Consider the following 27,402-nt stretch of genomic DNA (forward strand, 5'->3'; position numbering starts at 1 on the left):
ATGAGGTAAGATAGACAGTTTAAAGAATGGGAAAATGTATAATACCATGCGTCATTAAGTGTGCAGTTTTTCTATGCTACTTGAGTAAAAATAAAGGAGTACTTGTGGCACCTTAGAGACTAACCAATTTATTTGAGCATGAGCTTTCGTGAGCTATTTCATGCTCAAATAAATTGCTTAGTCTCTAAGGTGCCACAAGTACTCCTTTTCTTTTTGCGAATACAGACTAACACGGCTGTTACTCTGAAACCTGTCATTGAGTAAAAATGTCACTTTAAAATTGTAGATATAAATGCATACAGCAGAGATGCTCTCCGTGCCTTCTAGAGTGTGGTCACTAGTGAAGGCCAAAAGGTAATACAGTTTGACTCACCAGAATTGAGAATGTGAGCATAACTTAACAGGCAAAGAGACACCTTCTCTATTCATTTACTATAATCTGTGCACTTGAGGAATATTACAGTTCCTTAACAAAAGAAGAGAAAAAAAACCTCCCCCTCAAAACCCACTAAACAGCAATCATGAAAATAGGAATAATAAGATAAGATAGACTATATTCTCCTCTGTTACACTGATGTGGGTCTGGAGTAATTCTATTGGCATAAGTGGAGTTACAGTTGTCAGGGATGTTGTCAAGTAATGTGACAAGTGACTGAAAGGAAGGATGACCCATTGGTTAGGACATTAGTAGAGGAGTTGGGAGACCCAGTTTCAATTCCCTATTCTCCCACAGACTTCCTGAGTGATGTTGGGCAAGTCACTTAGACTATCTGTGGCTCAGTTTCCCATCTGTAAAATGGGGATAATAAAGCTTCCCTACCTCACAGGGGTGTTAATGAGGATATTTTAAATTGTGAGATGCCCAGCTACTGTGGTGATGTGGCCCATAAAAGTACCTAAGATAGACTGAGAGAAGAATTTGGCCTGATGTGAGTGATCTTTGAGAAAGGTGTGGATTGGATGCTGACGCTAAATGACCAGAATGTAATACGATCTGGTTAAGAACCATAAACAGGGAACGTTTATTTTTAAAAGTGAGAATAAAATTGAGAGTGTGTCTCGGTATTGTGAGACATAGAACAGTTATATACTTGTAAATCCTTGAGGCTGAATCCATGCAGGGGAAGTATTTGTCATTTATGCATTACAATGATTCTTTATTGTACGAACAGCTCTGTACACTCCAGTAAGCATCCTGCTGGCACAACACATAAAAAACAACAACAATCTGTTACTTCAAAGACGATTCACTTATAATAGTGAAGAGGAAACAAGTTCCAAATGTTATAGCCAAACTTTGCTTTTAATGATTGAAGGGCTTCAATTACACATGAGAGTTCTCTCTCATACCTTAAAGACAGGACACAGATCAGGTCCTGCCTCATAACGGAAACCTTTCTGGAGCTTGGGGAGAGTTCTTGAAATTGGCCAGAGTGGTTACTTATTTCAGGAGTAATCACTATGTGACTCCAGATTAAAGTGGCCATGCACAATTTGAACAGTAATTATATTCTCTAGTAAACAAATTATCTCAGTTAAACTAGCTCTCCTGCATTTTGATCAATTTAAGAGTGACATGGGCTTTCTGCGTACTCCTGTGAACCCGCTGGACACAGTGCAGGGCCTTGCCTTCAACAGAAGATGAGAGCACTCACCACTCTGGCAAGAGGCACCCATCATCTTAAAGAACCAGGCTCAGACATTACCAACATTTATAAAGCTCATACCTTAATAAAAAAGAAAGCAATAATATTACATAAGACTTACCTATTAATATATGTAATTGAGCAAGTAATGATGCCTTTAGATCCTTAAATAATCTACCTTTTAAAGATCAATTTATCCCTAATCTCATCGTCCATTTTACTCAGTAGAAACAGAATTAAATAAAAGACCAGAAAGAAAATCCTTGATATTATTAATAGTATTTTATTTCTTTGGTAAAGAAATAAAAATGGAGTAATTGAGTTCCCCACTGAATCCTCCCAGGGCTAATATTTGTAAATCAAAGGTAATTTTAGCCTCTAGGATTTTAATCCTGTTTCACCTTCTCCTCCATATAGGGTGTCCTCTAAAGCAGGGGAGATTGAATTTTCCGCATAATGAAATGACTGGCAATGTTAAATTTGACCTTCTTAATGTGTACTTTTGTTCAGATATTCTTATCTCAGGGAGGTCAGAATTTTCTCAGTGACAACAAAACCTACAGGGACATTTTGTTATATATTTTTATGATTAGGTGCTAGGTTATGTCATAGCCACCAATCTTACACTAATAGGCTATTCCCTGCTATATATACTTAGGGCCATGAAAGACAATGAGGCAGTATTTTCAGTACATCATGATGATATTCAAAACTTAAAATTGTTCTTTCAAAAGAAATTTAATTGACTGGTTTGTTCAAAGAAAAGTTTAAAATAGGAGAGATTATTCATAGAGACTGTCTTTTAATTATGTCTTTGAACTGGACCTAGTGCAGGGGGGGCCCTAGTTCATGACTAGGGCTCCTAGGCGCGTTGGTAATACAAATAAAAATAACTATTAATAATTACAACAATAATGATTGGATCACTATAGTCACCATTTGGCAGATTAGTAATGCCACTGTGTGAAGTATGAAAGAGATTGAGATGAAGGAATTAGCAAGTGTGTGTGTGTGGAGACAGCTGGGCTCTTCAAAATGACGGGGAGTCTTTTCCCATTTACTGGGTAAAATGGTGGGCAGGCACAGAAACCCAGTCCAAAGGGGATTTAAGGCAACTGAAACTCCTAGCAGAAAGCAAAATCCATCCCAGGGAAGTTAAAAATGCACCAGGAGAAGTTACTGTGACTGATTCACAGCAGAGACTGATTCAGTCTCACTGCAGTGATGTTCTGTTCTGCCTTCCAAGTGAGTGTTTGTCTATACATTCCACCTAAACCCAGGCCATGTTTACACTAGGGAGTCGTACAAAATACCCTACTGGTGGGCGCTGTACTGCAGATTCAACTAACATGATGGCGAAAATAAGTCTCAGGAGCCTTGTCTGTACTTGTGTTCCCATTGGAGCTACGAAACAGAAATGCAGAATTCCTGTTAAGTAACAACGGTTATCAAATTCTAAATTCTCAGGATGTAATCAGATGAGGGGCTATAAAATTTTAGCGGCAAGAGCTTGGGATTCCCTATTTAATATTTATGCAGTTTTTTCCAAAACAAATGGCAATGAAAACTAGCACCATATATGCAGCAGAGTCAGGACTTGCTCTTAGTGGAGCAATGGGATCAGGCAACCTACACAGAGAATAAAGGCACATTTCCTACTCTGAGAAGTTCATAAGTACAAATGAATGCTCTGTCACTGGTGAATCTGTTCTAGATCCTTTGTCTTCTTTGTAGCGCCATTTTGAAGCTCATCAAGAAGAAGGGATGGTGATCTCGCACATGGCTGTTGCAGGAGTGGGAATCTGGATTGCCTTCACATCTGGATCTACACTCCGCCTGTTCCACACTGAGACACTGAAACACCTCCAGGACATTAACATTGCCACTCCTGTTCACAATATATTGTCAGGTAACTGCATTCTACCCTCACGGTTTTGTTTTGGCTGGGTCACTCCCCTGTTGTTCTTCTACAGTATCTCATAGATGTGGGCGTGAACTAGAACCCTAGTTTCATACTTTTAATTGTATCTAGATGTCAGCTGTGCAGCTAGAGTCTATCTCTTTTGACTAGTTGGGTAGTGTGTGTGTCAGATCGTGAGATACTATGAGCGTTAACAGAAAGACAATCTATTAAGAAACTAAAGAGCAGGATTCGTATAATTCAGTTCACTGTCTGCTTTTCAGAGCAGGGTATGCAATTAATTCCCTCCATATCTACCATCCCCATTACAAGACAGAGAAAATAGTAAATAGCAAATAGGAGGCCAGTTGCGGGCTCCAATTTTGTCCTATTTTGTAGCACTGTACAAGAATATATTAACAAGATTTGTTGGGAAGAGCCAATCCAGCTTTTGTAAAGGGAAATCATGCCTCGCCAATCTGTTAGAATTCTTTGAGTGGAACAACAATCATATGGACAAGAGTAGTCCAGTGGATATAGTGTATTTGGACTTTCAGAAAGCCTTTGACAATGTCCCTCACCAAAGGCTCTTAAGCAAAGTAAGCAGTCATAGGATAAGAGGGAAGATCCTCTGATGGGTCAGTAACTGGTTTAGACAGGAATGAAAGGTCAGTTTTCAGAATGGAGAGACGTAAATAGTGGTGTCCCCCAGGGGTCTACTGGGACCAGTCCTGTTCATCATATTCATAAATGATCTGAAGAAAAGGGGTAAGCAATCAGGTGGCAAAATTTGCAGACGATACAAAACTACTCAAGAAAGTTCAGTCCAAAGCAGACTGCAAAGAGTTACAAAGAGATCTCACAAAACAGTGTGATTGGGCAACAAAATGGCAGATGAAATTCAGTGTTGATAAATGCAAAGTAATTCACACTGGAAAACATAATCCTAAATGTACATAAAAATGATGGGGTCTAAATAAGCTGTTGCCACTCAAGAAAGAAACCGTGGAGTCATTGTGTATAGTTCTCTGAAAACATCTATTCAGTGTGCAGCAGCAGTCAAAATAAAGCTAGCAGAATGTTAGGAACCATTAAGAAAGGGATAGATAATAAGACAGAAAATATCATAATGCCTCTATATAAATCCATAGTACACCCATACCTTGAATAATGCATGCAGTTCTGGTTACCCCATCTCCAAAAAGATATATTAGAATCCGGGGTGCTGAGAGCTATTGAAACAAAATTGTAAACCCTGTATGTGATGGAAACCACTTCAAGCCAGGGGATGCTGCTGCATCCCCAGCACCCCTAGCTCCACCTATGATTTGAATTGGAAAAGGTATAGAGAAGGACAACAGAAGTGATTAGCGGTATGGAGTAGCTTCCATATGAGGAGATATTAAAAAGACTGGGACTTTTCAGCTTGGATAAGAGACAACTAAGAGAGGATATGCAGCAGTGCAAGTACGGTGGTACAGTACACCGTACCAGCAAGATATTTGTAGCCGGTACTGCGTATCGGAAAGACATAGGAGGAGCCAGCAGCCTTACGCCAGCAGCTCCTCTGGCGTGGCTGTACCACCCTCTGCCCCCCGACCCCCGCTCTTCCATGGAGCTGCATCTCCTCCGTCTGTACAGCAGCAGCCCCGCTGGAGGACAGGGCTGGGTGGACAGGGCTGGGGGCAGTACAGCCACCAGAGGAGCTGCTGGCATTCTGCTCCTTTCCCCGCTGTGGTTCCCAGCGACTGTCATAGGCAGGATATCAGGCTAGGACTGTTGGTCTTTTCCAATGTCATAGAATCATGGAACTGGAAGGGACCTTTGAGGTCATCTAGTCCACTTCCCTGCACTCATGGCAGTACTAGGTATTATCTAGACCATTCCTGACAGGTGTTTGTCTAACCTGCTCTGAAAAATCTCCAATGATGGAGATTCCACAACCTTCCTAGGCAATTTATTCCAGTGCTTAACCACCTGGACATTTAGGAAGTTTTTCCTAATGTCCAACCTAAACATCCCTTGCTGCAATTTAAGCCCATTGCTTCTTGTCCTATCCTCAGAGGTTAAGAAGACCAATTTTTCTCCCTCCTTCTTGTAACAACCTTTTATGCCCAGTGAACAGCTAGGGATTCCCCTTATATAAGGGAATCCCAGGGTGACATAAAGGCACTGGCTGCCAGGTGCCCGGCACAGGGGCTGTTACAAATTGGCAGGCTAGCACAGCCCCAAGTCTGCTCAAATATATACCAGGAACAGAACCAGCCCTCACTTGCCCCGGAATTTGGGGGACTACAATGGTGAGTGGCTTACAGACAACTTTGACCCACCACACAGGGTTCCTGTGCTGAGCTTGACACCTAAGAGTCAGGATTAATTTTCTTGTTAGAACTGAAAATAAAAGGTTGAAGGCCTTACTCCAAATGTTCTTTTGTTTATGTAGGTTTCTTTCTACCCTATGGGATTAAGTTAATGTGTTAAACCATGTACTCACATTCACAGCTACACAGCTACCAACAGTAAAGTTTGTAGATGATAGCAAAATAATAGTTTTAAAGCAGAGATTGCATGAGTTAGGAATAAGAAATGTGACCTCTGTACTGACTATAGAAATGCTTCGAAGGGTCTAGGATTCCTGAAAAGAAAGAGGGCAACTGGTTTTGGTAGCAGAGTTGGCAATTTAACAGGGAAAAACTAGTTTAGGAGAGGGCACTGGTAAATAAACTGGGAAAAATAAAATAATTACTAGAATATACTAGTGAAAATTACTGGGAAATATCTAGCAGTTTGATAATAGTTTTTCAGTATATATAATAGTTAAATAATATTGAAAACTGAAATATTAGTCATGATATGTGAAAGTTCCTTGAGAAAATACTGAACTAAAATGTATAGACATTCCGATGTTCAGTATTATATGACATATATTAATATTACGCCTCCTGCAGTTTTACTTTTTATTTGTACAACCCTAAATTAATCTCCAAATCTCCAACCTTATGTAACCACAATTTGAATATGTAACTACAATGAAGTGTAATGTGGTATGCACTAATGAAAGTTTTTAAAATAGAAAATACCTTGAACTGGAATTGGTAGTTTTTCCCATGGCAGTAAAAACCATTATTTTATCTGATAAAAAATACCTCTGGTATGCATGCTATCCCTTTTTGGAAAGTAAGCAGGAGGAGGTTTTGACACAAGCAGTTGATCAACACTTGGAAGAGACAAGGGGAGTCTTTTGCTGGGAACGTGGAAGGAAGCAAAGGGGAGAGACTTTCACTTAGGAAAGACAGTGGGAGCCTCGGGAATACCAGGAAAGGGAAAAGCAATGGGAAGGAGGGAAACAATTAGAATAGGGTTGCCAACTTCTAATCGCACAAAACCGAACACTCTAGTCCTGCCCCTACCCTGAGGCCCCGCCCCCTCCCTGCCACTTCCTGAGGTCCCGCCCCTGCTCACTACATTCCCCCTCCCTCGGTGGCTCACTCTCCCCCACCCTCATTCACTTTTACTGGGCTGGGGCAGGGGGTTGGGGTATAGGGGGGGAAGGGCTCTAATGAGGGTGCGGGCTCCAGGGTGGGGCCAGAAATGAGTGGTTCAGGGAACAGGAGGGGGCTCCAGGCTGGCGAGTTGCAGTACGGGAGGGAGTGAGGGCTCCAGGGTGGGGCCGGGGATGAAGGGTTTGAGGTGTAGGAGGGGGCTCCAGGCTGGGGGTCGGGGCCAAGGGATTCGGAGTGTGGGAGGGGATTGAGGGTTGAGGCAGGGGTTTGGGTTGCAGGAGGGGGTATGGGCTCTGGGGTGGAGGGGTGAGCTCTGGGGTGGGGCCAGGGATGAGGGGTTTGGAGTGCAGGAGGGAGCTCCAGGTTTGCGGGGGCTCAGGGCTGGGGTAGGGGGTTAGAGCTTGGGGTTGGGACGCAGGCTTACCTTGGCAGCTCCCGGTCAGCAGTGCAGAGGGGCTAAGGCAGGCTCCCTGCCTGTCCTGGCACTGCGCTGTGCCCAGGAAGCGGCCAGCAGGTCTGGCTCCTAGACATGGGGGCCAGGAGGCTCCGTGCCCTGCTTTCGCCCGCAGGCATCACCACCCAAACTCCCACTGGCCGCGGTTCCCAACCAATGGGATTGCGGAGCCGGTGCTCAGGGAGGGGACAGTGGGCGGACCCCCGTGCTCCCCCCACCGCCTAGAGCCTGACCTGCTGGTCTCTTTTTGACCGGGAGTTTTGGTCGAAAACAGGACACCTGGCAACCCTAACTTAGAAAGGATTGCTCAGGAGAGGTTGGACATGACCTGGCCGTGAGGAGGAGGGAGGAAATGGCAGAGTTGGCTATGATGGAAGGGGAAACTTCTATCGGGAGATTGACATTTCCTCAATTATTCACAGTTCATTAAGTTTTTGGAAACAATTATTGGCCAAAGCAGAATAATAGAATTTAGCCTGAAATCTGGCTAAATGCCTCTCTGCAGTGGAATTTAGGCTCATGCCTGTTATTCATTTATTTCCAGTCTGTCTCCTTGTCAAAGTTCTCCGAGTCCAAAGTGTTTCAATGGTATTAAAATATAGGGTTTCATTTTTCTTTCCAATTCTCCCTATTTGTACGTAAGGATGATATTCAGATCACTTGCACCCATGTACCCCCAAGTGCAGCTTAGCCCAGCACTGGGGAAGGGGGTGGAGGGAGCCAGTGTCCTGCTTTGATTTGAACAATGATCAGGTTTTTGGCATTGAATGTATTTTTTTCCCTTAAACAGAATAGTGTATAAAATTTTAGATTTCAAAAATAAATCCCTTTCTTATCGACTTACTGTCTCACCCTACCTACTATATATTGCATTAGCTTCAAAATAAAGCTCCACTGTAAATGGTGTCATTAATATCTCTTCATTTTTACAGTGCTCTATTAAGAGTCTATTCTAAATTGTATGTAACTCCCACGCTAAAGGCTGGTTACTGAATTTTCTTCTTGCTCTGTGTTTAAATGGGCCATTCCATTTAATTTGTCCTATTTGTGCAAAAGGATGAGGATCAGCATAAACAGAAGATTAACACTAAGTTAATATTTCCTACAGTGGTGCAAAGAAAGTGTTGAATTCCTTGTTGAAAATGTTTGTTCTCTAATGGAAAAAAAAGTCATCTTGAAAATATTTAGTTTAAGCTGTCATTGCCATGGTAATAAAATAGGCTGATGTAATTGATGTAATTGACCAACATTTTCCTGTAAAAGAGTTTTGGCTATTTTTAATATCCTCTGGTGTAATTCTCAAAACTTTAGGGTTTTTTTTTTCTTTCAAAAACCTCTCCTGTGAGCCAAAGGGTTTTTTAAGAGTGGAAATTGTGCAGTAAAAATGCTACAATAGCATCCATTTGAAACATGAAATGCATTCCAGTTATTCAGTAGCAGTTCTTGGATCTTTGAGCATGATCCCACAACATTGTAACCAAAAAGGGTAAAAGAGAGGGAAGTAGGTGGTTTGCATAATAAATTTGCTCAGAGCCTTTTACAATTAAAAACAAAAACAGCCAAAGACCACGTCAGACTGTGTGTAATATACTAGGAGCTCAAAAGGAGTGGAGTGAAATGACTGCATATTTAGAAGTCTTTTATTGTAACGTGTTGTGCTGAGAAATGCTTAGGGGTGTGTGGGCATTTGATTCATGCTGTCCATCCAGGGCTCGGATGTGTGCTGCGATGGAATGTTTGTATTTTAAATGGGACAACCCAGTTAATTGTATGCAGTTTGACAGAGACTCATTAACATGCAAAAAGAAGAGTGAGTAAAAGCTCATGGTTTATTGAACTCGGGGATGAGAAGAACAGGGGGAAGAAGTTAGTCTAAAAATCCGCGTAATGTGCCTATGAAAGAGAATGTTTGCTACAGGAAGAATAGACCCAATGTCATGACAAGTCTTTCAAGAATCTGGACTGCTTGGATCAGATTCTCAGAGCACGAAGGGGCCGTAAAACCAGCTTAACTGGCTCCCTGGGGATTTGCTGTGATTCTGCTCTTCTTTACCTCAGTAGATCCATTGTGGTTAATGGAATTACATTTACTGTAGAACCAGTGTGAGTGAGAGGAAAATTATAATCCTTTTGTCTGTCTCCTACTGCTCCAGGAGGGAAAGGTCACTGAATTATATGGCTCTGCTGAAGTAACACAACACAAAGTAGTTTAGCATTAGGTTATCACCATTTTATTGCCATCTGAACACAGCTTTGAATGTCATGGCCTGCCTTCCCTGTCACAAAGAATGTTCCTGTTCTACCTTGGGAAAGGTAACATTGCAACCTACTACAGGGTGCAGGGTAAGACAAGAGTGAGATGTGGAGGAAATGGCAGAGGAAAGGATTGTCTTCCTAATAATTGCAAGCTGGCAGAGTTGAATAATAAAAAAGCAGACATAGCCCATAACAAACATGAACCAATAATAGTGTTGTGCTTTTCTCCATCTGATACAGTGTCAGGGAGGTATCTGATAGCTTCTGGTTGTGGAGGTGGTGCCAGGGGAGAGGAGATCTGTAGTGGAAGGCAGTTACTCCCATGATCTTGGGAGCTCCTGAATACTGCCATTTATGGGCTGGATGTTGGTTGTATTCTGGCCCTTTAGACTACTTATGTATCTCAAAAGGAACAGGAATCAGCTAGCTGAAAGTTTCTCTGGTGCAGGAGAGTTCTCAGTTGGTGTCAAACGAGCACCCACACACTTCAGCTCCAGAGGGGAAGTGGCTCGAGCATGCTCCAATCTATCTATGTTCTCTGGGTGTACTGTTGTTTAAACATGTAGTCAGTTGACATAAATTAGAGCAGCTCCTAGATTACTCTGATTTATCCAGGGGCTCAGTGCAACACAGCCTCGCCCTGGGAATCAGGGAACTATAAATGACGTCCTGATAGATCCCTTTCTATGCTGCAGGGCCTATGTTTTTAATGCAATGGAACGTATGGGAGTGGATTAGGTTGCAGGAGATGAAACGGGTGAGGGATCTAATGGGGGTCCTGGTGTGGGGAAAAGATGAAGCTGGGAGAACTGTCAGTTTCTAGAATACTGGAAAGTTTAAAAATAGCAATTGTTTTAATTGCAAGATACCAGCAAACACAAGGGATTAGAACCCAGGATCTTCAGCTCAGAACACCCCACTACCACTATAGCCAAAGGAGGAACCCCTTTAGCTGGCAACAGAAGAGGTCTAGTAGCCTTTGTAGAAAAGACACTAGGGGTGACATGAATATACACCTCTTGCCAATATGTTATATAAGTTTCCTTTGAGGGCAAACTTGTGCCCAGTATATTTGGTCCACAGTTCAATTAGGCAACTTTGCAACACCCCCTGTCACAATTCATCTAGTCTTCTTAAGGCATGTATACTATGCTTCCTTGTTCACAAGATGTTTTTAAAGTATTGCTAATTAATAGTCATACTATACACATGCCACATTTTTATTAACGAGCTTGTGTTTTTTTTCATGGTCACACATTTTATTTTTCAGTAAAGAACACTGATATTTAAATATCCTCAAACCAAACAGTTTCCCAGGTGTTTTTAAAATTTATAATATGGTCTGTCCTTTGAGAGAGATTCTGCTGACCCTGAACTATCTGATTTCTTTGTGCTTATGGATGATGACAAGTTATCTATTTAACAAAGGGGTGGTTTCCGTTCTTTATCCTCTAACATTCCGAGTGTGTTTCCTGGAAACTGATGAGAAGGAGAGACAAAGAAAAAAACATTTTCTCATTTCCTCTCTATAGAAAATAAAGTACACTCATTTGTAGTTAATAAACCCTCACCGCTGTTAAAGGTTTTTTTTTTTTTATCAAGTTGCCATCCTAAAAACGAGTAAAAGGAGGGAGAGACATGAGGGTAGTCTGATACAATAAGCAGCACTGTAGGCTTTTAGCCAGTTTAATTTGCAGGTTGGGCCAGATTCTGCAGCAGAATCTGTGCAGGGGCATCCTTACATAGAACTGACTGCAGAGGGCTCTGTGAAGGGGCCAAAGTTTCACTTACACATATCCAGTTGCAGGACTGGGGTCAAAAGCTGATACTTGAGGAAGGTAGATGGAGGCTTGAAAAAACAGAATAAATGAGCCTGCTCAATTAAGCATGTCCATAAGTCTTCACAGGATCAGAGTCTTATTAAGTTTACTAGTTTCACAATACCATTAAGTATTAATGCAATTTCATCTGAAAGATTTAATTTAAAACAGGAATAATAATATTTAGCTTTTATATTTATTATCTTCTCTCGAAGACTGTAATGGTGAATATCTTCTTGTTGTAGATGTTTTTAGATAGAACACATTAAATTAATCAGGGGCCATTGCTTGTTTGCATTTGTTTCCCCCTGGGATAAAATAAATAAACTTTAAAAATCACAAATTTGCACACCATAGCAAGATTGCAAACCTTATTTTGCAAACAACAAGTAAAACCTTTTTATGAGTGGTTTTATTTAGCATCATGTGTTACTATAAGTTATGTCAAAAATACGTATTCACATGCAGATGTTTCCTGCTTTCCCAAGATTTCAAAGCAAGCACTTTTCCTTTTGACCTCACTTTTAGTGGTTCATGCATAAGATTGTGTTCTATATATAGGACTCTAGGTTGCCTGCAAATCACATACTGTTTTCACATATGGAAATAATAATGTTACTTCACAGGTGCAAATTACCAGTTGGAATTCGCTTCAAGGCTAAAGTGTGAAGACAGGCATTGAAATTTTTTCCCAGTGTTGAATACCCTAAAAGGCATTGCAGACATTACATACCCAAAGATGTTATATATTTAGGAACATTAGCTTGTTTGCATTATGGATGAGTTAAGCCAAGAAGAAAGTCAAGGAAAGTGTGGGCCCCTTACTGAATGAGAGAGGCAACCTAGTGACAGAGGATATGGAAAAAGCTAATGTACTCAATGCTTTTTTTGCCTCTGTCTTCACGAACAAGGTCAGCTCCCAGACTGCTGCACTGGGCAGCACAGCATGGGGAGGAGGTGACCAGCCCTCTGGGGAGAAAGAAGTGGTTCGGGGCTATTTAGAAAAGCTGGACGAGCACAAATCCATGGGGCCGGATGCGCTGCCTCCGAGAGTGCTAAAGGAGTTGGCGGATGTGATTGCAGAGCCATTGGCCATTATCTTTGAAAACTTATGGCAATCAGGGGAAGTCCCGGACGACTGGAAAAAGGCTAATGTAGTGCCCATCTTTAAAAAAGGGAAGAAGGAGGATCCTGGGAACTACAGGCCAGTCAGCCTCACCTCAGTCCCTGGAAAAATCATGGAGCAGGTCCTCAAGGAATCAATTCTGAAGCACTTAGATGAGAGGAAAGTGATCAGGAACAGTCAGCATGGATTCACCAAGGGCAAGTCATGCCTGACTAATCTAATTGCCTTCTATGACGAGATAACTGGCTCTGTGGATGAGGGGAAAGCAGTGGACGTGTTGTTCCTTGACTTTAGCAGAGCTTTTGACACGGTCTCCTAAAGTATTCTTGCCAACAAGTTAAAGAAGTATGGGCTGGATGAATGGACTATAAGGTGGATAGAAAGTTGGGTAGATTGTCGGGATCAACGGGTAGTGATCAATGGCTCCATGTCTAGTTGGCAGCCGGTATCAAGCGGAGTGTCCCAAGGGTCGGTCCTGGGGCTGGTTTTGTTCAATATCTTCATTAATGATCTGGAGGATGGTGTGGATTGCACCCTCAGCAAGTTTGCAGATGACACTAAACTGGGAGGAGAGGTAGATACACTGGAGGGTAGAGATAGGATACAGAGGGCCCTAGACAAATTTAGAGGATTGGGCCAAAAGAAATCTGATGACGTTTAACAAGGACAAGTGCAGAGTCCTGCACTTAGGACGGAAGAATCCCATGCACAGACTGGGGACCGAATGGCTTGGCAGCAGTTCTGCAGAAAAGGACCTAGGGGTTACAGTGGACGAGAAGCTGGATATGAGTCAACAGTGTGCCCTTGTTGCCAAGAAGGCCAATGGCATTTTGGGATGTATAAGTAGGGGCATTGCCAGCAGATCGAGGGACGTGATCGTTTCCCTCTATTCGACATTGGTGAGGCCTCATCTGGAGTACTGTGTCCAGTTTGGGGCCCCACACAACAAGAAGGATGTGGAAAAATTGGAAAGAGTCCAGCGGAGGGCAACAAAACTGATTAGGGGACTGGAACACATGACTTATGAGGAGAGGCTGAGGGAACTGGGATTGTTTAGTCTGCGGAAGAGAAGAATGAGGGGGGATTTGATAGCTGCTTTCAACTACCTGAAAGGGGGTTCCAAAGAGGATGGATGTAGACTGTTCTCTGTGCTAGCAGATGACAGAACGAGGAGTAATGGTCTCAAGTTGCAGTGGGGGAGGTTTAGGTTGGATATTAGGAAAAATTTTTTCACTAGGAGGGTGGTGAAACACTGGAATGCGTTACCTAGGGAGGTGGTGGAATCTCCTTCCTTAGACGTTTTTAAGATCAGGCTTGACAAAGCCGTGGCTGAGATGGTTTAGTTGGGTATTGGTCCTGCTTTGAGCAGGGACTCCTGAGGTCCCTTCCAACCCCGATAGTCTATGATTCTAAGCCACAAAATTCAGATTCTGCTCTTGAAAATCCCCAAATTCAGAGGTGTTTGGAACAAAGGATTTGGTTCATTTTGGTCTACTCTAAAGATATTTGCCAAATTTGGACATCTGGAATCAGTTGTGTATTTTGAGATGTTCTCAAGTTCAGAGATAACTAGAAATGATTTTGGGTTGTGTCCATCCCAAGCTAAGCCTGATGAAATTGTGCAATTCTGAAAATCATAATTAGTACATAGAAATAATATCTGCATAATATCTGAGTATCAAAGGCAAGCTGATAGTAGAAGATGTTGAGTTTGGTTTGGTGGGTACCATGTATAATACTTACTGTTCTTTGCTTAGTAGGTTCTTTGTTTCAACAAGGAAATGTGTTTGTGTTTTTATTTGCCTTCACTTTCACAAACAGATCAAGGCTGTAGGCTCTGGCATCATTCTGGGTTATGATGAGTTTTCCTCTGATAGATGTCTTCTATTCTCAATTTTCATCCAGCTGCCATCACTTTAATGCCACCTATCCTCTGACTGTAAGGGTAGAATTTTCAGTCTCCTTCAAGGCTGTCCCTCTGATCAGCCGTGAAGGGAACACGCTTACATACTCCCCTTTGGAAACCTAGCACATCTCCTCCTTAATATTTCAGCTAAAAATATTAAGCTTTCACAAGACACATAATAATTTACTTGTAGACATACAACTATAATTGTATGCTAAGATGACTTCTTATTGTTTGCTATACCAGAGGGGGAGAAAGAAAGAAACTAATATTATGGATTTTTTCATTATGCCTGATTTATATTTGTAAGTAGATTTGACTAGCTCTGCTAAATGTTGCTTTGTAAGACCATATTGTTTTTCTTACATGCTTTTTGATGACTGTTTTGTCTCTTTCATCCTTACACATTCTAACATGCCATTTTCTCTCCAGTGCTTTTGCTCTCCAGTGCTCACCAGGCTTTCAATTAATTTATCAGAATCTTCTGTCTCCTGTTTATTGTTCTCAAACTTTTTTTTCGAAGACCACTTGCAAATTGCTGAGGGTCTCGGTGGACCACTTAATGATCTTTCCAAATGTTGTTTGTACTGTTAGCTAACTATTGTAAAGCACTTTGGATAAAAGCGCTATATAAAAAACCCCTTAATAATAATTAAAGTTTTTTTGGTTCTACAAATAAAAGCACACAACTCGTATTGTAATATCAGTGGTCTTACCTTTCTAATGCAATGGATGTGCCCTCTCTCCCCCACCACAGCAGCCCCCGAGCTGGGGCTGGGAAAAAGGGGGTTCTCTCCCCGGCCCAGCAGCCACAGAGCTGAGGCTGGGAAGGAGGGCCATCTCTCCCTGGCAGCTGCAGCCCTGGAGCTGGGGAAAGTCGCCTCTTTCTCTGACCACCACAGCCCTGCACGTTCCAAATTCCCCCCACCCCCTCTTCTCACCCCACTGCCCCCTCCCACCTACCCCCTATTTCCCCCCCCCCCCCCCAAGGCCACCACCTCACCTTACATGTGCATCTTCTCCAGGGTCCAGGCACCTAATTAGTGGAGCCACACCTGCCTGGCTTCACTAATTAGGTGGGTGGCCCTTCATTCTCTTGTGTGCGGCTGCCCAGGTGTGCATCTGAGAGGGAACTATCCATGGACCACCTGAATGGAGCTCGCGGACCACTGGTTTGAAAACTGCTGGTTTAATGAATAAATCTGAAGCCATTTTGCTCTGGCATACATTCTTACTCCAGATAGCTGAAAAATCCATACTATTACTTTACAAAAGAGATACAAGTTATAAGGACCACCAAGGAAGGGAACACTGAAGAAATGACACCATAGAGGAAAGTTTTTACGTTGTCAAATGTAAAATAATGTAATGCCATCCTGATATTCTAATTATTATCTTCTATCCTTTTCTATATGTAACCTAGCTTTTTATTTTGACTCCACAACTGTCCACAATGAAGATCTGGTCTTTCTTCCTGAGTGGTTACAGTTAACGTGGAACCTAGCAATGTGTATGAATAGTTCACATTATTCCTTTCCATGTGCGCTATTTTACATTTGTCAATGCTGAATTTCATCAGCATCATGCTGTCCATTCACCTACTGTTATTAGGTCTCTTTGGAGTTCTTCACAATCTTCTCAAGTAATGGCTATACTAAAAAATGTCCTGTCCTCTGCAGATTTTGCCATCGCACTCTTCACCACTATTCCGGAACCTCACTGAATATATAAATCAATACTGAACCTAATATGGAGTTTTGGGGGACCCAGGCCAACACTTTAGTCCAACTCTTTGTTTCTGTCTCTTAGCCAGTTTCTAATTTAGGACATAACTTCACCTCTTGTCACTGAACTACTTTGTTTCCATTTATGAGGGAGGTTGTTAAAGACTTTTTGAAAGTCCGTGTGCATTGAATCAATCAGTTGTCCTTTTTCCCCCTCAAAGGCTATGAAGATTTTGAGCAATCCCAAAATGCACCAAGTTGTTACAGAAGAGTAGAAAAATATGCAATTATGCTGAGGAAATATGGACAGTGTTGAGGCTTGAACACAGTGTAACACTGTAGTCTTGTGTAATTCTATTGTGTATTATGTCGTATTATATATTGTAGTGTGGCTATGAAGAATATGTAAAAGTAACCTGTTTGTAAAAGTAATATATAGCTGATTACTTTCTACTGTAATGCAGGGTTTTATAAGAAAACACAAGTTGAATTATAGCATTTCAGAAGTAATTTCATTTCATGCAGGTTATATGGCATGCAAGTAAAATTTCAAGGCCTTGCTTCAGCAAAATATTTAAGCTTCTGCTTAAATGTTTTGCTGAATCAGAACCTATAACAATGTAATTATGTGCAGTTTACTGTAGGTTACCTTTACCAAATCAAAGGTTATATCTGTTAAATAATGGAGCTCTCCCTGAATTTCACAGGACAGCAACGTGTTTCTGTGACCAGTCTGCTGGTGTGCCATGGGTTATTGTTAGTTGGAACAAATCTGGGTATTATAGTAGCACTCCCAGTGCCTCGTTTGCAAGGAATTCCAAAAGTAACGGGTGAGTAAAATTTTTCATATATTTTTGTATGATGGTATGCTGAAGACTGGCTTTTCAGTACATGATTTAGTCAATAAATCAAGTAAATATGTAAAATTTTAGGTATTGTATAGACATGGTTTGAGCTTTTTTATGAGGATTTGTTGATCCTACTTAGTTTTATAGTATATCTGTAACATATTTCTATTGTCCTCTGTTATTTTTGCTTTATTAAATCAGCATCCATGACTACAACTGTTGTTGTTCTTTTGAGGCAGAGTAGGATGGAGGTTAGCTCTTCAAGCCATGTATTACGGAGGGGGAAAACCTCTGTGTCTAAGATTGGAATAGCCTTTCCACTGTAAAGAGAAATGTTGTTCTCCTCTACAGTTTTTTGGAAATGTTATATCAGAATGCAAATTGGCATGTGGGTAGAGGAGGAGAGTCAGAGGGGGTGTTTATTTCCAAATTTGGAAAAAAATGGCATACTGGATTTGGAGAGATGGGTATTGAAAGTTCAGTGTTTTTCCTGACTGGTTATTTTTGTGACCTGATCGCTGCATAACATTGAGTCTTTGAAATGTAAAATTTGACTTATTGGTTAGCTTTTGACAACTATAGCATTTGGGGGCCTGCTGAAGAGACAAGATACCTTATTCTGGGAGCTATTCATTTCTGAGATAGGAACATCAGAACTCTGCCAACATTTTGGAAACATTTCAATTCTGCTCTTCACTATCATAACAAAGCAAGGTTCAAAAAAGTGTGCTGGATGTGGCATATGTGAAGCTACAGTTTGGTTTCAGAACTTCACCTGAAATTTCTGAGTTGTGGAGGGAAGCAGGCAGACCTTATAAGCCAAGCAACTTATATCTAGTTTCCATAATAATCTTTTTTAAACCAAAACTCCTGTAACTTTACAAAAATAAAAACAAGATTGAGTACTATTCAGAAAAATAACAATATCAATAACTTAAGAGAAGACAACATTGTGCTTTTTAATGGCAAACCTAAAAAAGATTAATGTTTAGGAGAAACTTTAAAAATAGATGGATTGTATGGAAATCATAGTTAAAGTCATGCAAAAAAACCTTTAACTCTTAACCTCCCATTTCCACTTTGGTTAGTTTCTCTGAACTATATATTCTTAAATTTATTTTTGGATTGAGACTTTTTCTATGGGCATTAAGAGGTCCAAAGCTCCAAGCATATTAAATTTGGAGAAGATATACTTTTATAGTTTGCAGGTTGAGTATCGGGAATGTGAATCTCAGAGCACTGATTTTTATAATTGCTTCACTTCATATGTGTGTCTCTAATAGCAATAGTGATAGTTCCTCGTTACACCTTTGCACTTACTATATAAGCGATTCTCTGGGGAAATGCGCTTTACAATCTGGTTGACCCTGGCAGCTCCGGTCAGCACCACTGACCAGGCCTTTAAAAGTCTGGTCGGCAGCACAGCGGGCTAAGGCAGGCTTCCTGCCTGCCCTGGCTTTGCTCAGCGCCCAGAAGCAGCCAGCATTTCCTTGCAGCCCCTAGGTGCAGAGGCGATCAGGGAAGCTCCGCACGATGCCCCTGCCCCAAGCGCCAGCTCCGCAGCTTCCCATTGGCCGGGAACTGCAGCCAACAAGAGCTGCAGGGACGGCGCCTGCGGGCGCGGGCAGTGCACACCGCACAGAGCCACCTCACCACGCCTCCACCTAGGGGCCAGATCTGGACATGCCGGCCACTTCCGGAAGCAGCGCGGAGCCGGGGCAGGCAGGGAACCTGCCTTAGCCCCACTGCACTGCCGACCAGGAGCCACCTGAGATAAGCGCCACCCGGCCGGAGATCGCGCCCCAAAACCCTCCCACACCCCAACCCCCTGCCCCAATCCAGAGCCCCCTCCTGCACCCTGAACACCTCACCCAAGAACCCAGCTGGAGTCCTCACCCTCTCCTGCACTCCAACCCCCTGCCCAGCCCAGTGAAAATGAGTGTGGGTGGGGGAGAGCGAGCAACTGAGGGGCTAGAATGAGTGGGTGGGGCCTCAGAGAAGGGGCGGGGCAGGAGCGGGGCAAGGGTGTTCAGTTTTTGTGCAATTACAGAGGTGGTAACTCTAGCGTTACAGAGTATGATTTCTAAAGCGCACCAACATGGTGTGCATTAATTAGTCCACGTGCTGCTGCACATTCAGTGTTCGATATTGCGCTTTAACGTAGTGCTGTTTGAAATGGTACTGTGTTAAAGCACACTTGGGAGCCTCTACTGCGCGTCAGTAGCAGAGGTGCTGGAACAATTTGTATAGTGGGGGTGCTGAGAACCATTGAACCAAACTGGAAACCTCGTATATAATGGAAACCACTTCAAGCCAGGGCTGCAGCAGCACCCCCAGCACTCCTAGTTCCAGCGTGTATGCTCAGTAGGGTCTACATCAGTGGTTTTCAAACTTCTGTACTGGTGACCCCTTTCACATAGCAAGCCTCTGAGTGTGACCCCTCTTATGAATTAAAAACACTTTTTAATATATTTAACACCATTATAAATGCTGGAGGCAAAGCAGAGTTTGGGGTGGAGGTTAACAGCTCGTGACCCCCCCATGTAATAACTGCGCAACCGCCTGAGAGGTCCTGACCCCCAGTTTGAGAACCCCTGGTCTACATGGACCAATTAATGCCCAACGCATTAGCGTGCTCTAGAAATCACACCCCTGTGGAATGTATTACCTCACTGTGTGGTAATACGTTCCTAAGCCCTAAGTGATAGAATTTCAGGATCACAGCCTAACGATATGTCTAGACATGGGAGATAATGCAAAGCTTTTTGATGCAGGTCTGGTAACTCGCAGTATGCAAGTCGTACCAATAGCATGCACATGGGACACCTGTTCTGATTTCAGCTTGCATCAGGTGAACACATGGCGATGGTTTGCAGTGAACTGAGGGAGTAGAGTTCTCAGGGGTATCCCATGGTCCTTTGCTTCATGGCTGAGAAATGTGCATCATGGGATTGTTTTTGCTGTGAATTGTCAGATACATAGTGGAAGCCAGGCAGGTTCAATTTTTTTTAAAAGCCCATGTTTCCACTGTCTCTGCCCCATGCTTCCTTTGTGGGCATGCTAGTGCCTTTTTCCAATTGCTTTCTGCCAGCATGGACCCAGAGATGCATTATGCTGGCAAATGCAAATGCATGGAGGCTATTTGGGCTGTATTACAGCATTAAAAGCCAGCTGCATTCGGCATTGGACTTTTTCCGCTGCACCACTGAGCAGATGGTGCAAGTCCATGAGGATATTTAATACCAGCATTGGCAGCTCCCCCAGCTGCAGGAGAACACAGTGAAGCTGTTGCAGCAGGATGAGGGCACTGACACTGAGCAATTGGAGCTAGGGAACCAGTTCCTGCATCAGCTACATAGACTGCAGCACCATTTCTGGGCCCAGCAAATCAGCGTGGATTGGTGGGAGAGGATCATTCTGCAGACCTGGGATGACCAGCAGAGGTGAGAGAACTTCAGAATGGGGAAAGCTACCTTTTTTGAGAGCTGTGATGAACTGATGCCAGAGCTAGAGTGACAGCATACCATATGCGCTGCCTCACACCCATAGAGGAGCTGGTTGCCTTTGCTATCTGAAAGTTGGCCATGCCATAACATTACCAGTTTGTAACCAATCAGTTTGGCATGGGGAGATCAACTGTTGGGGCCATTTTCATGCAGCTCTGCTATGTTGTTGATATGATGCTGTCCAACTGGGTCACAAAGCTGGATAATGCTCAGGAGATTATTGATGGGTTTGTAGGCATGGGAGTCCCAAACTGTATTGGGGCCGTTAATGGAACCTATGCTGAACATTGGACCCCTACCAGGGTGCAGAATTTATAACAGAAGGGGTATTTTTCTCTGCTGCTCCAAGGGCTGGTTGACTGCCATGGCAGGTGTACAGACATAAATGAAGGGTGGTCTGAAAGGGTCCATGATGTGAGGATCTTTCGGAACTCAGTTCTCTTTACATTAACGGAGAAAGGACTATTTGCCCCCAGGAACACTGTGGACATTAATGGTGTGGAGATTGGTCAGGTTATTCTGGGGGATCCAGTTTACCCTCTGATGCCTTGGCCAAGGAAGCCACACACAGGCCACTTGGACAGAAAGAGAGAACATTTCAGCTCCCGCCTGAGTAGTTGCAGAATGGTGGTCGAGCATGCATTTGGCTGTTTGAAAGGCAGATGGTGCTTCTTATGGAATTGTTTGGAAGCATCAGATAAAGTCCCAACTGTTATAGCTGGGTGCTGTGTTCTCCCCAGTATTTGAGAGACCGAGCGGGAAAGCCTTAGCGATGAGCAGGAGACTGAGGTGCAGAGACTTGCCCGGGGGTTTGAGCAGCCAGTAAAGCATCCCACCGAGAATGTTAACCTCTGGGATCAGGGATGCCTATTGTTTGTGTTTTGAGTCTTGTGCTTTTACATGTGTAGGTGGACGTCCGGCTGCTAATCCATGGAGGCGGGGTTGGGATAGTCTGTGAGCGGTGTAATAGTGTTTATGGGTGGTGGAAGCGGGGCATTGCCCATATACCTTTGTAAAACTGTATGAATTACTTTAGCTTTATTTAGCTACTTGTATGTGTTACATGCAGTGATGAGTCATAATGGACCAAAATCGTTTTCAAATGGTTTTTATTATGAAACAACAGTAACAAAGCCAAAAATCAAGTTTTCATTGAACTAGTGGATAAATAACCATACATTTAATCTGAAAATACATTTACCAAAATAATCTATTGACTCACCAAAAAAAGAAACCCTTTAAATAAAACATTAGTGTGAACCAAACTGAAAGTGCAACAGTGCAAAGAGTTTAGAAATAACAAGGCTGAAGGTGAGGGTCTTAAAGTTGCAGGTGCATATAGGACCCCTCTGCTTCTTCATGTACACGGAGGTACTGCGGTACATGGCTCAAAATTGTCAAGTGCATTGGAGGGCTCAAAAGTGCTGGGCTCCCAGAACCCAGTGTTCTCGGTAAGCAGATGTTGTGCCTGAAAGAGGAATGGTCTCTAGTACGTGCACTGTATGGGTACAGAGGACAGGAGTTGCTTCTAGTTTCTGTAGCCAGAGACTGAAGGATGCAGCTGGGTCCTGGTTTATGGAACTGCAGGACCTGCTGACCTAGCAGGAGCATGTTTTGTAGGAGAGGCCTCTGGCTCAGGATAGCGTCCATGAGTTGTCTCTGCATCTCCCTGCCTTTTTCCATGCTGTCCCTGGTCATGGCAATGCCGTCCTTGTCTCCAGCCACACTTCTCTTGGCCACTGCCATACCCTGCTGGGAGAGCTCCATTTCTTTCGCCCTTGGGGTCATCACATACTGTCTCCAACTCTCAGCCAGTTTGGTTTTTCTCTAAGAGTCTGCCATAAGTTCTCCAAACATTTCCTCCCAAGTCTGCCTGTTTCACCCCCTCAGGTTGGCCAGCCTCTCAGCAGTAGATGGAGGCCCTGTCCCTGACAGTCTGGCTGTTGCAAGCACTGTGGCTATGGGCATATGAACAAAAACCAGTCGCTTATTGTTCCTATTCCAGACGAGCCATGATCGTATTTTTTTAGTATGCATATGTGACTTCACCTCCCTGAGACTCTCCCAGTCTTGGGGGATCCTCAGAGATGGTTAGTGGTCTGTCTTAGAGTGACCAGATACCCTGATATTAGAGGCTTTGTCTTATACATGCGACTATACCTGCACCTGAAAAAAATAGTCTTAATTTTTCATACTTGCTATGTGGTCGCTCTGTCTGTGTGTGAGGAAGCACTGGAGCAACTGAGATATCTGTCTGCTGTGTGTGCTATTTGCTGCTGTGCTTTAGCAAGTTGGGGTGTAGGATGGGTTGGAATATGCTGCTGTTTTTGTTTTGCAGTTTGTTTGTGTATTTGAGGCACTTCTGTGGTGTCAGAGGGATTGGGCAATAGTGGGACCAAACCAGATAGTGATTCACATTAGACTGTCCTGATTCATAATAATGTCACATTGGGGCGGGTGCCACAAAGGCAGAGAATGGTCTTATTCAAAAAGGAAAAAGGCAAACCAGTGAGAGATACTCTGTGAAGTTATTCACCAGGATGATCCCCCCAGGAGTGCTGCAGGAGTGGAAGGGGCTTGTGAGCTATAAGGGGGTGTGCAAGCTGTTCCCTATAATGTGCAAACCAAAATTGAGGAATTCCTTGCTCTTAAGTTCTGCTTTATATCCCCTGCAGAGAAAAATAGATAAATTCCTGCAATGATTGACAGCTAGAATGTGTGTTACAGGACATTTAAACGTCAGCAGGAAACAGTATTGTTTGTACCTTTACCAGTCATGCAGTATCCATGTCTACCTCATGTAAACTATGAACACTAACCAAACTTCTTTTCCTGTAACCACTGTCTCAATAAACTGTTGCTTTTTTCACAAATGAATGTTGTTATTTGAATGTGCCACAGGAGAGGAGTGGGCTAAAGGTGGATTCTGCAGCATGCTACCGGTGCCATTTTGGGGTGGAGATCAGGATGCGGGGTGGGGGGGTGCCAGGCAGGACAGAGGAGGGAAGGGGAAAGGAAAATAGGCAGATGGGCAAGTGCCCTCTGTGCCATGGCCCTGAAAATGGTCGATAGTTGTGGCTTTAGCATGAGACAGACTGCTTATAAAATGGTGGCTGCTTCACCCAGGCAGACATGTATGTGGGGGGCAAACGGGCAGCATGGACTGATGGAAAGAGGGTGGGATGTGGGGTCTGGATATCTGGAAGGGCTCGTAACTCACATCTGCTACAACGGCTGCAGCGATGGGTCATCCCAAACAGAAGGTAGAATGATAGTATAGCATAATAAATAAATAAATAATAAATTGTAAACCCTGGGTTTCTGGCTAGGACTCAAACTCGGCATATGCCGGGCAGTAGTCAGAGTACACTGCAGCAGGGCATGACTGCGGCTGGTGTTCCAGCTGATCTGCATCAGGGTCCTGGGTTTCAAAGAGGATCCTGGTTCTCAGGGGACAGCTCCTCTCCAGCATCTTCCCACTCAACCTTTACTGGACCTTGCTGGTCATCCTCGAGATGGGGGAGATTGCGGCCAGTGGGCTCCACATGGTGTCTTGAAAGGGTTGTGCTATACTTATGTAGGATCCTATCCAGTTTATCATAAAATGGACAGGTCACATGGCTCCTGTCAGATTGCCTCCTTCTGTCCCTCATTTCAATTTACTTACTCCTGAATGGCTTGCTCTTTATCCAGCATGGGTCAGCATCTCAGGCATGACACCTTGTGGACATCTGCTTGGCAATGTCCACAGAAAGGTCTTTATTCTTCTGGCTGGCCACAAAAGTGGCATACACTGAGGCTTCTCCCCAGATAGTGATGAGATCCAGGGTCTCAGCACATCTCCAAGCAGCTGTGCAAGGCATGTTGTTGGGCTTCTGGAGTGCAATCGCAGTTGTATGGCAGAATATTGAAACACTCAATAACGGGGGGGCGGAATGGACATGCAAATTGGCAAATTCTGGCTCTGTGTCAGCTTTTAAAGAAGGGGTGGGGGGTGACCTGGGAACTTGACACCAGAGCGTGGGAAGGCACACAGGTGAACAGATAGATCAGTAATTGTCGACCCACAAGGCACAGTGGGATAACCATTGGAAGCATGGAGAAAGTAGTGTGCAGCAATTGCGTCCACATGAACAATATAGACCACACTAATTCAATTTGCAGCAAATCCCAGAGGTAGCAGCAAATCTGGAGTTAGTGCACGGCGATGATCTACATCATGTGTATGCAACCATTTTCAAACTGAATCAGCTGGGTTTGATCTTCTTTAAAAGCCTTGTGTAGATATGTTAACTCTGTTTCTCTTTACAGCTTACTCATCTGAGATACATCCACTTGTGTCTGTTTGGAATCTTGATTTACTATATATGCATTTGTCACAGATTGACAGAATCCGTCTATCTTTGGGTATCTCACAGCATTCTCTCATTCCAAATTATGCCTGGTTCTTCCTGGGGCCAGTGATCTTGTCTGAGGTACAGGCACATCTCATGATCACATCCACCCACCCAGGTGGGAGTCTGTATGGCAGAATGTTGCATCTTTTCTCCCCTCTGTAGAAAGATCCACATATTTTCAAGTTATTAAAGATCTTCTGAATTTAGCCCTAACAATTTGCTTTTTGTGCCATCTTTTGACGGACCGTTTAAATCCTTCTTTTCTTCTCCAATGTCCCACAGCCTAAATCCTTTTTAAAAAAATTAAATTAATATTGTTCATTCATCATTTGTCCTATGAATGCACCACTGCAACTAGAGATCAGTGCTTAAGGGCAAATCCTACCCCCTCCTCTGTGGGTGTGGAGTGCACTCCACTCCTGCACTGGAATTGATGTGTTTATACTATTCAAGAGGGGAGGAGTAGGATTAACTGAAAACCTTTCATTTTGTTGTGGAGTCTTGGAGAAAGCATGTAATGTTAAGGTAGTGACAATGCCAGTTAAAACAAGTCAGCTGAGGATTTCTCTACTCTTGCTGTTGTGAAAACAGAGTACAAAAGTATGAACTAAATGTCAACTTACTCTGCATGTCCTGCTTTTAGCAGATTTCTGTTCTAACCCAAATGCATCTTCAATGTACTGTAGTTTTTTTGTAAATTATTCCATGTTTCAGTTCAGTAAATATATGAAAAACCTGTTACGTGCTGTGTTTCTTTTGACAGGGTTATGCAAGTCTAACTGAAATGATTTGTTGTGAGAATGAGGTAGTTGAGGTGTAAAACAGTGATCCAAAATGAGTGAGATTAATATTACATAATCTTTTCTTTTTCCTTTGGCTTCAGGAAGGGGAATGGTATCCTATCATGCACATAATGGCCCAGTCAAATTCCTCGTAATGGTCACAGCTGTAAACAAGAAAAACAAAAGCAAGTCCAGAAACAGCCTGCCTCCTAACTCCGAATCTAAAGAAGATGACCAGAAAAATGTCTTGCACAATGACAGACCAAGCTCTTCCCTAAGTAACACTCAGGACACTGCAGTGTGGCTAGGCGGTTCAGTAGGATCCATTGCACAAAGAAGTGACATGTCTTCATCTTCTGGGTCCCTAACATTGTCTCATGGATCAAATTCCCTAGAACGTAGGCCAGAGGACAGCACCATTTATGAGCTCTTGAAGGATCAAAACATCTCACTTAAAAATAAAAGGCAGCGATCCAGGAAAACGAAAGCAAGTTCAGTATTAGTCATCTCTGGAGGACAAGGACATAGAAGGGTGAACAAGAAGTCCAAGCCACAGCGACAGGATGAACTGGTATCTTCTGTGATGGTTTGGCAGATTCCGCTATTAAACATCTAAGTGACTAAAACCATGTTAAATGGTGACTTTTTACAAAGTCATTCGATTTCATTCCTAAACTCTAAATTTGTTACGATGGTTTGTCTTTTAACGGGATTTCTGATGTAATCTTACTACAGTGAATGCCAAGGACCAAACCCTGCAGCCATTATTCATATGAGCAGTCCTGTTTAATTCAATGGGATTGATCACTTGGGTAAGGGCTGCAGGATAGATTCCTAACCTATTTAGAACATCCTACCTTATTACAATATTGAAAATATTTAGCTGCTGCTGAGGGCTCTGCTAGTTAAAATATTGGGGATATATCAGACCCTTTAGAAATGGTTTTAGAATCTCCACTTTATTTATATTCAAGTTTATATCTGTCATTATTATGAGCTGTAGCACTTAGGAGAGGCAGGGAAGATATACCATTTCACATGCTGTTTTTTGCTTTCTTAAGTCAGCACTTTTTTCAAAAGTGATTCTTGCATGTACTGTACATTTTAACAAAGTAGCAAATATTTTGAGCAATAAATATACTAATAAAGGGTAACAGGTTAATTCAGTAATCACTATATAATATAATTCCACAAGAAAGTATATGGCTTCGACCAAAAAACTTAACAGTCAGATAGGCTAATTGTTTTGTATCTTTCAAAGCAAAAAATACGTTGTTAATTTCTAATGCTCAATATTATTAAAAAAGAATGTTGGAGGGGGGAAAAAGTGTGTTAACAGCACTGGAAGATGTGATATCTATCTGTGTTGTTTACCTTTACTCTTTAGTGGAGGTCCTTGCACATGATGATTTGGAACAAACAGAAAATACACTGCAGGTTGAAGATACAAAACAGATGTGCATTCTGGTTAACTTCTTGGTGCCAGTACTGGCCGTGCATTCTGTTTCTGGCAATGGGGTGTACTTCTAGCATC

At 42.8% G+C, this 27,402-nt stretch overlaps 1 protein-coding gene across 2 annotated transcripts in view; it reads left to right on the forward strand.

The window, feature by feature from the left end:
- The window catches only part of ARHGEF10 (Rho guanine nucleotide exchange factor 10), a 181,678-nt gene extending 154,614 nt beyond the window's left edge, over nucleotides 1–27,064 (forward strand). For both annotated transcript variants that reach the window (XM_077812623.1, XM_077812624.1), the window contains 3 exons: nucleotides 3,381–3,555; nucleotides 17,043–17,165; nucleotides 25,970–27,064. In XM_077812623.1, coding sequence (XP_077668749.1) covers nucleotides 3,381–3,555; nucleotides 17,043–17,165; nucleotides 25,970–26,484 — 813 coding nt within the window. In that variant the 3' untranslated portion in view covers nucleotides 26,485–27,064. The remainder of the gene's footprint in view (nucleotides 1–3,380; nucleotides 3,556–17,042; nucleotides 17,166–25,969) is intronic.
- Nucleotides 27,065–27,402: the final 338 nt, after the last annotated feature.

The sequence above is a fragment of the Eretmochelys imbricata genome, chromosome 3 (genome assembly GCF_965152235.1).
Source record: "Eretmochelys imbricata isolate rEreImb1 chromosome 3, rEreImb1.hap1, whole genome shotgun sequence".
NCBI classification, from domain to species: Eukaryota; Metazoa; Chordata; order Testudines; family Cheloniidae; genus Eretmochelys; species Eretmochelys imbricata.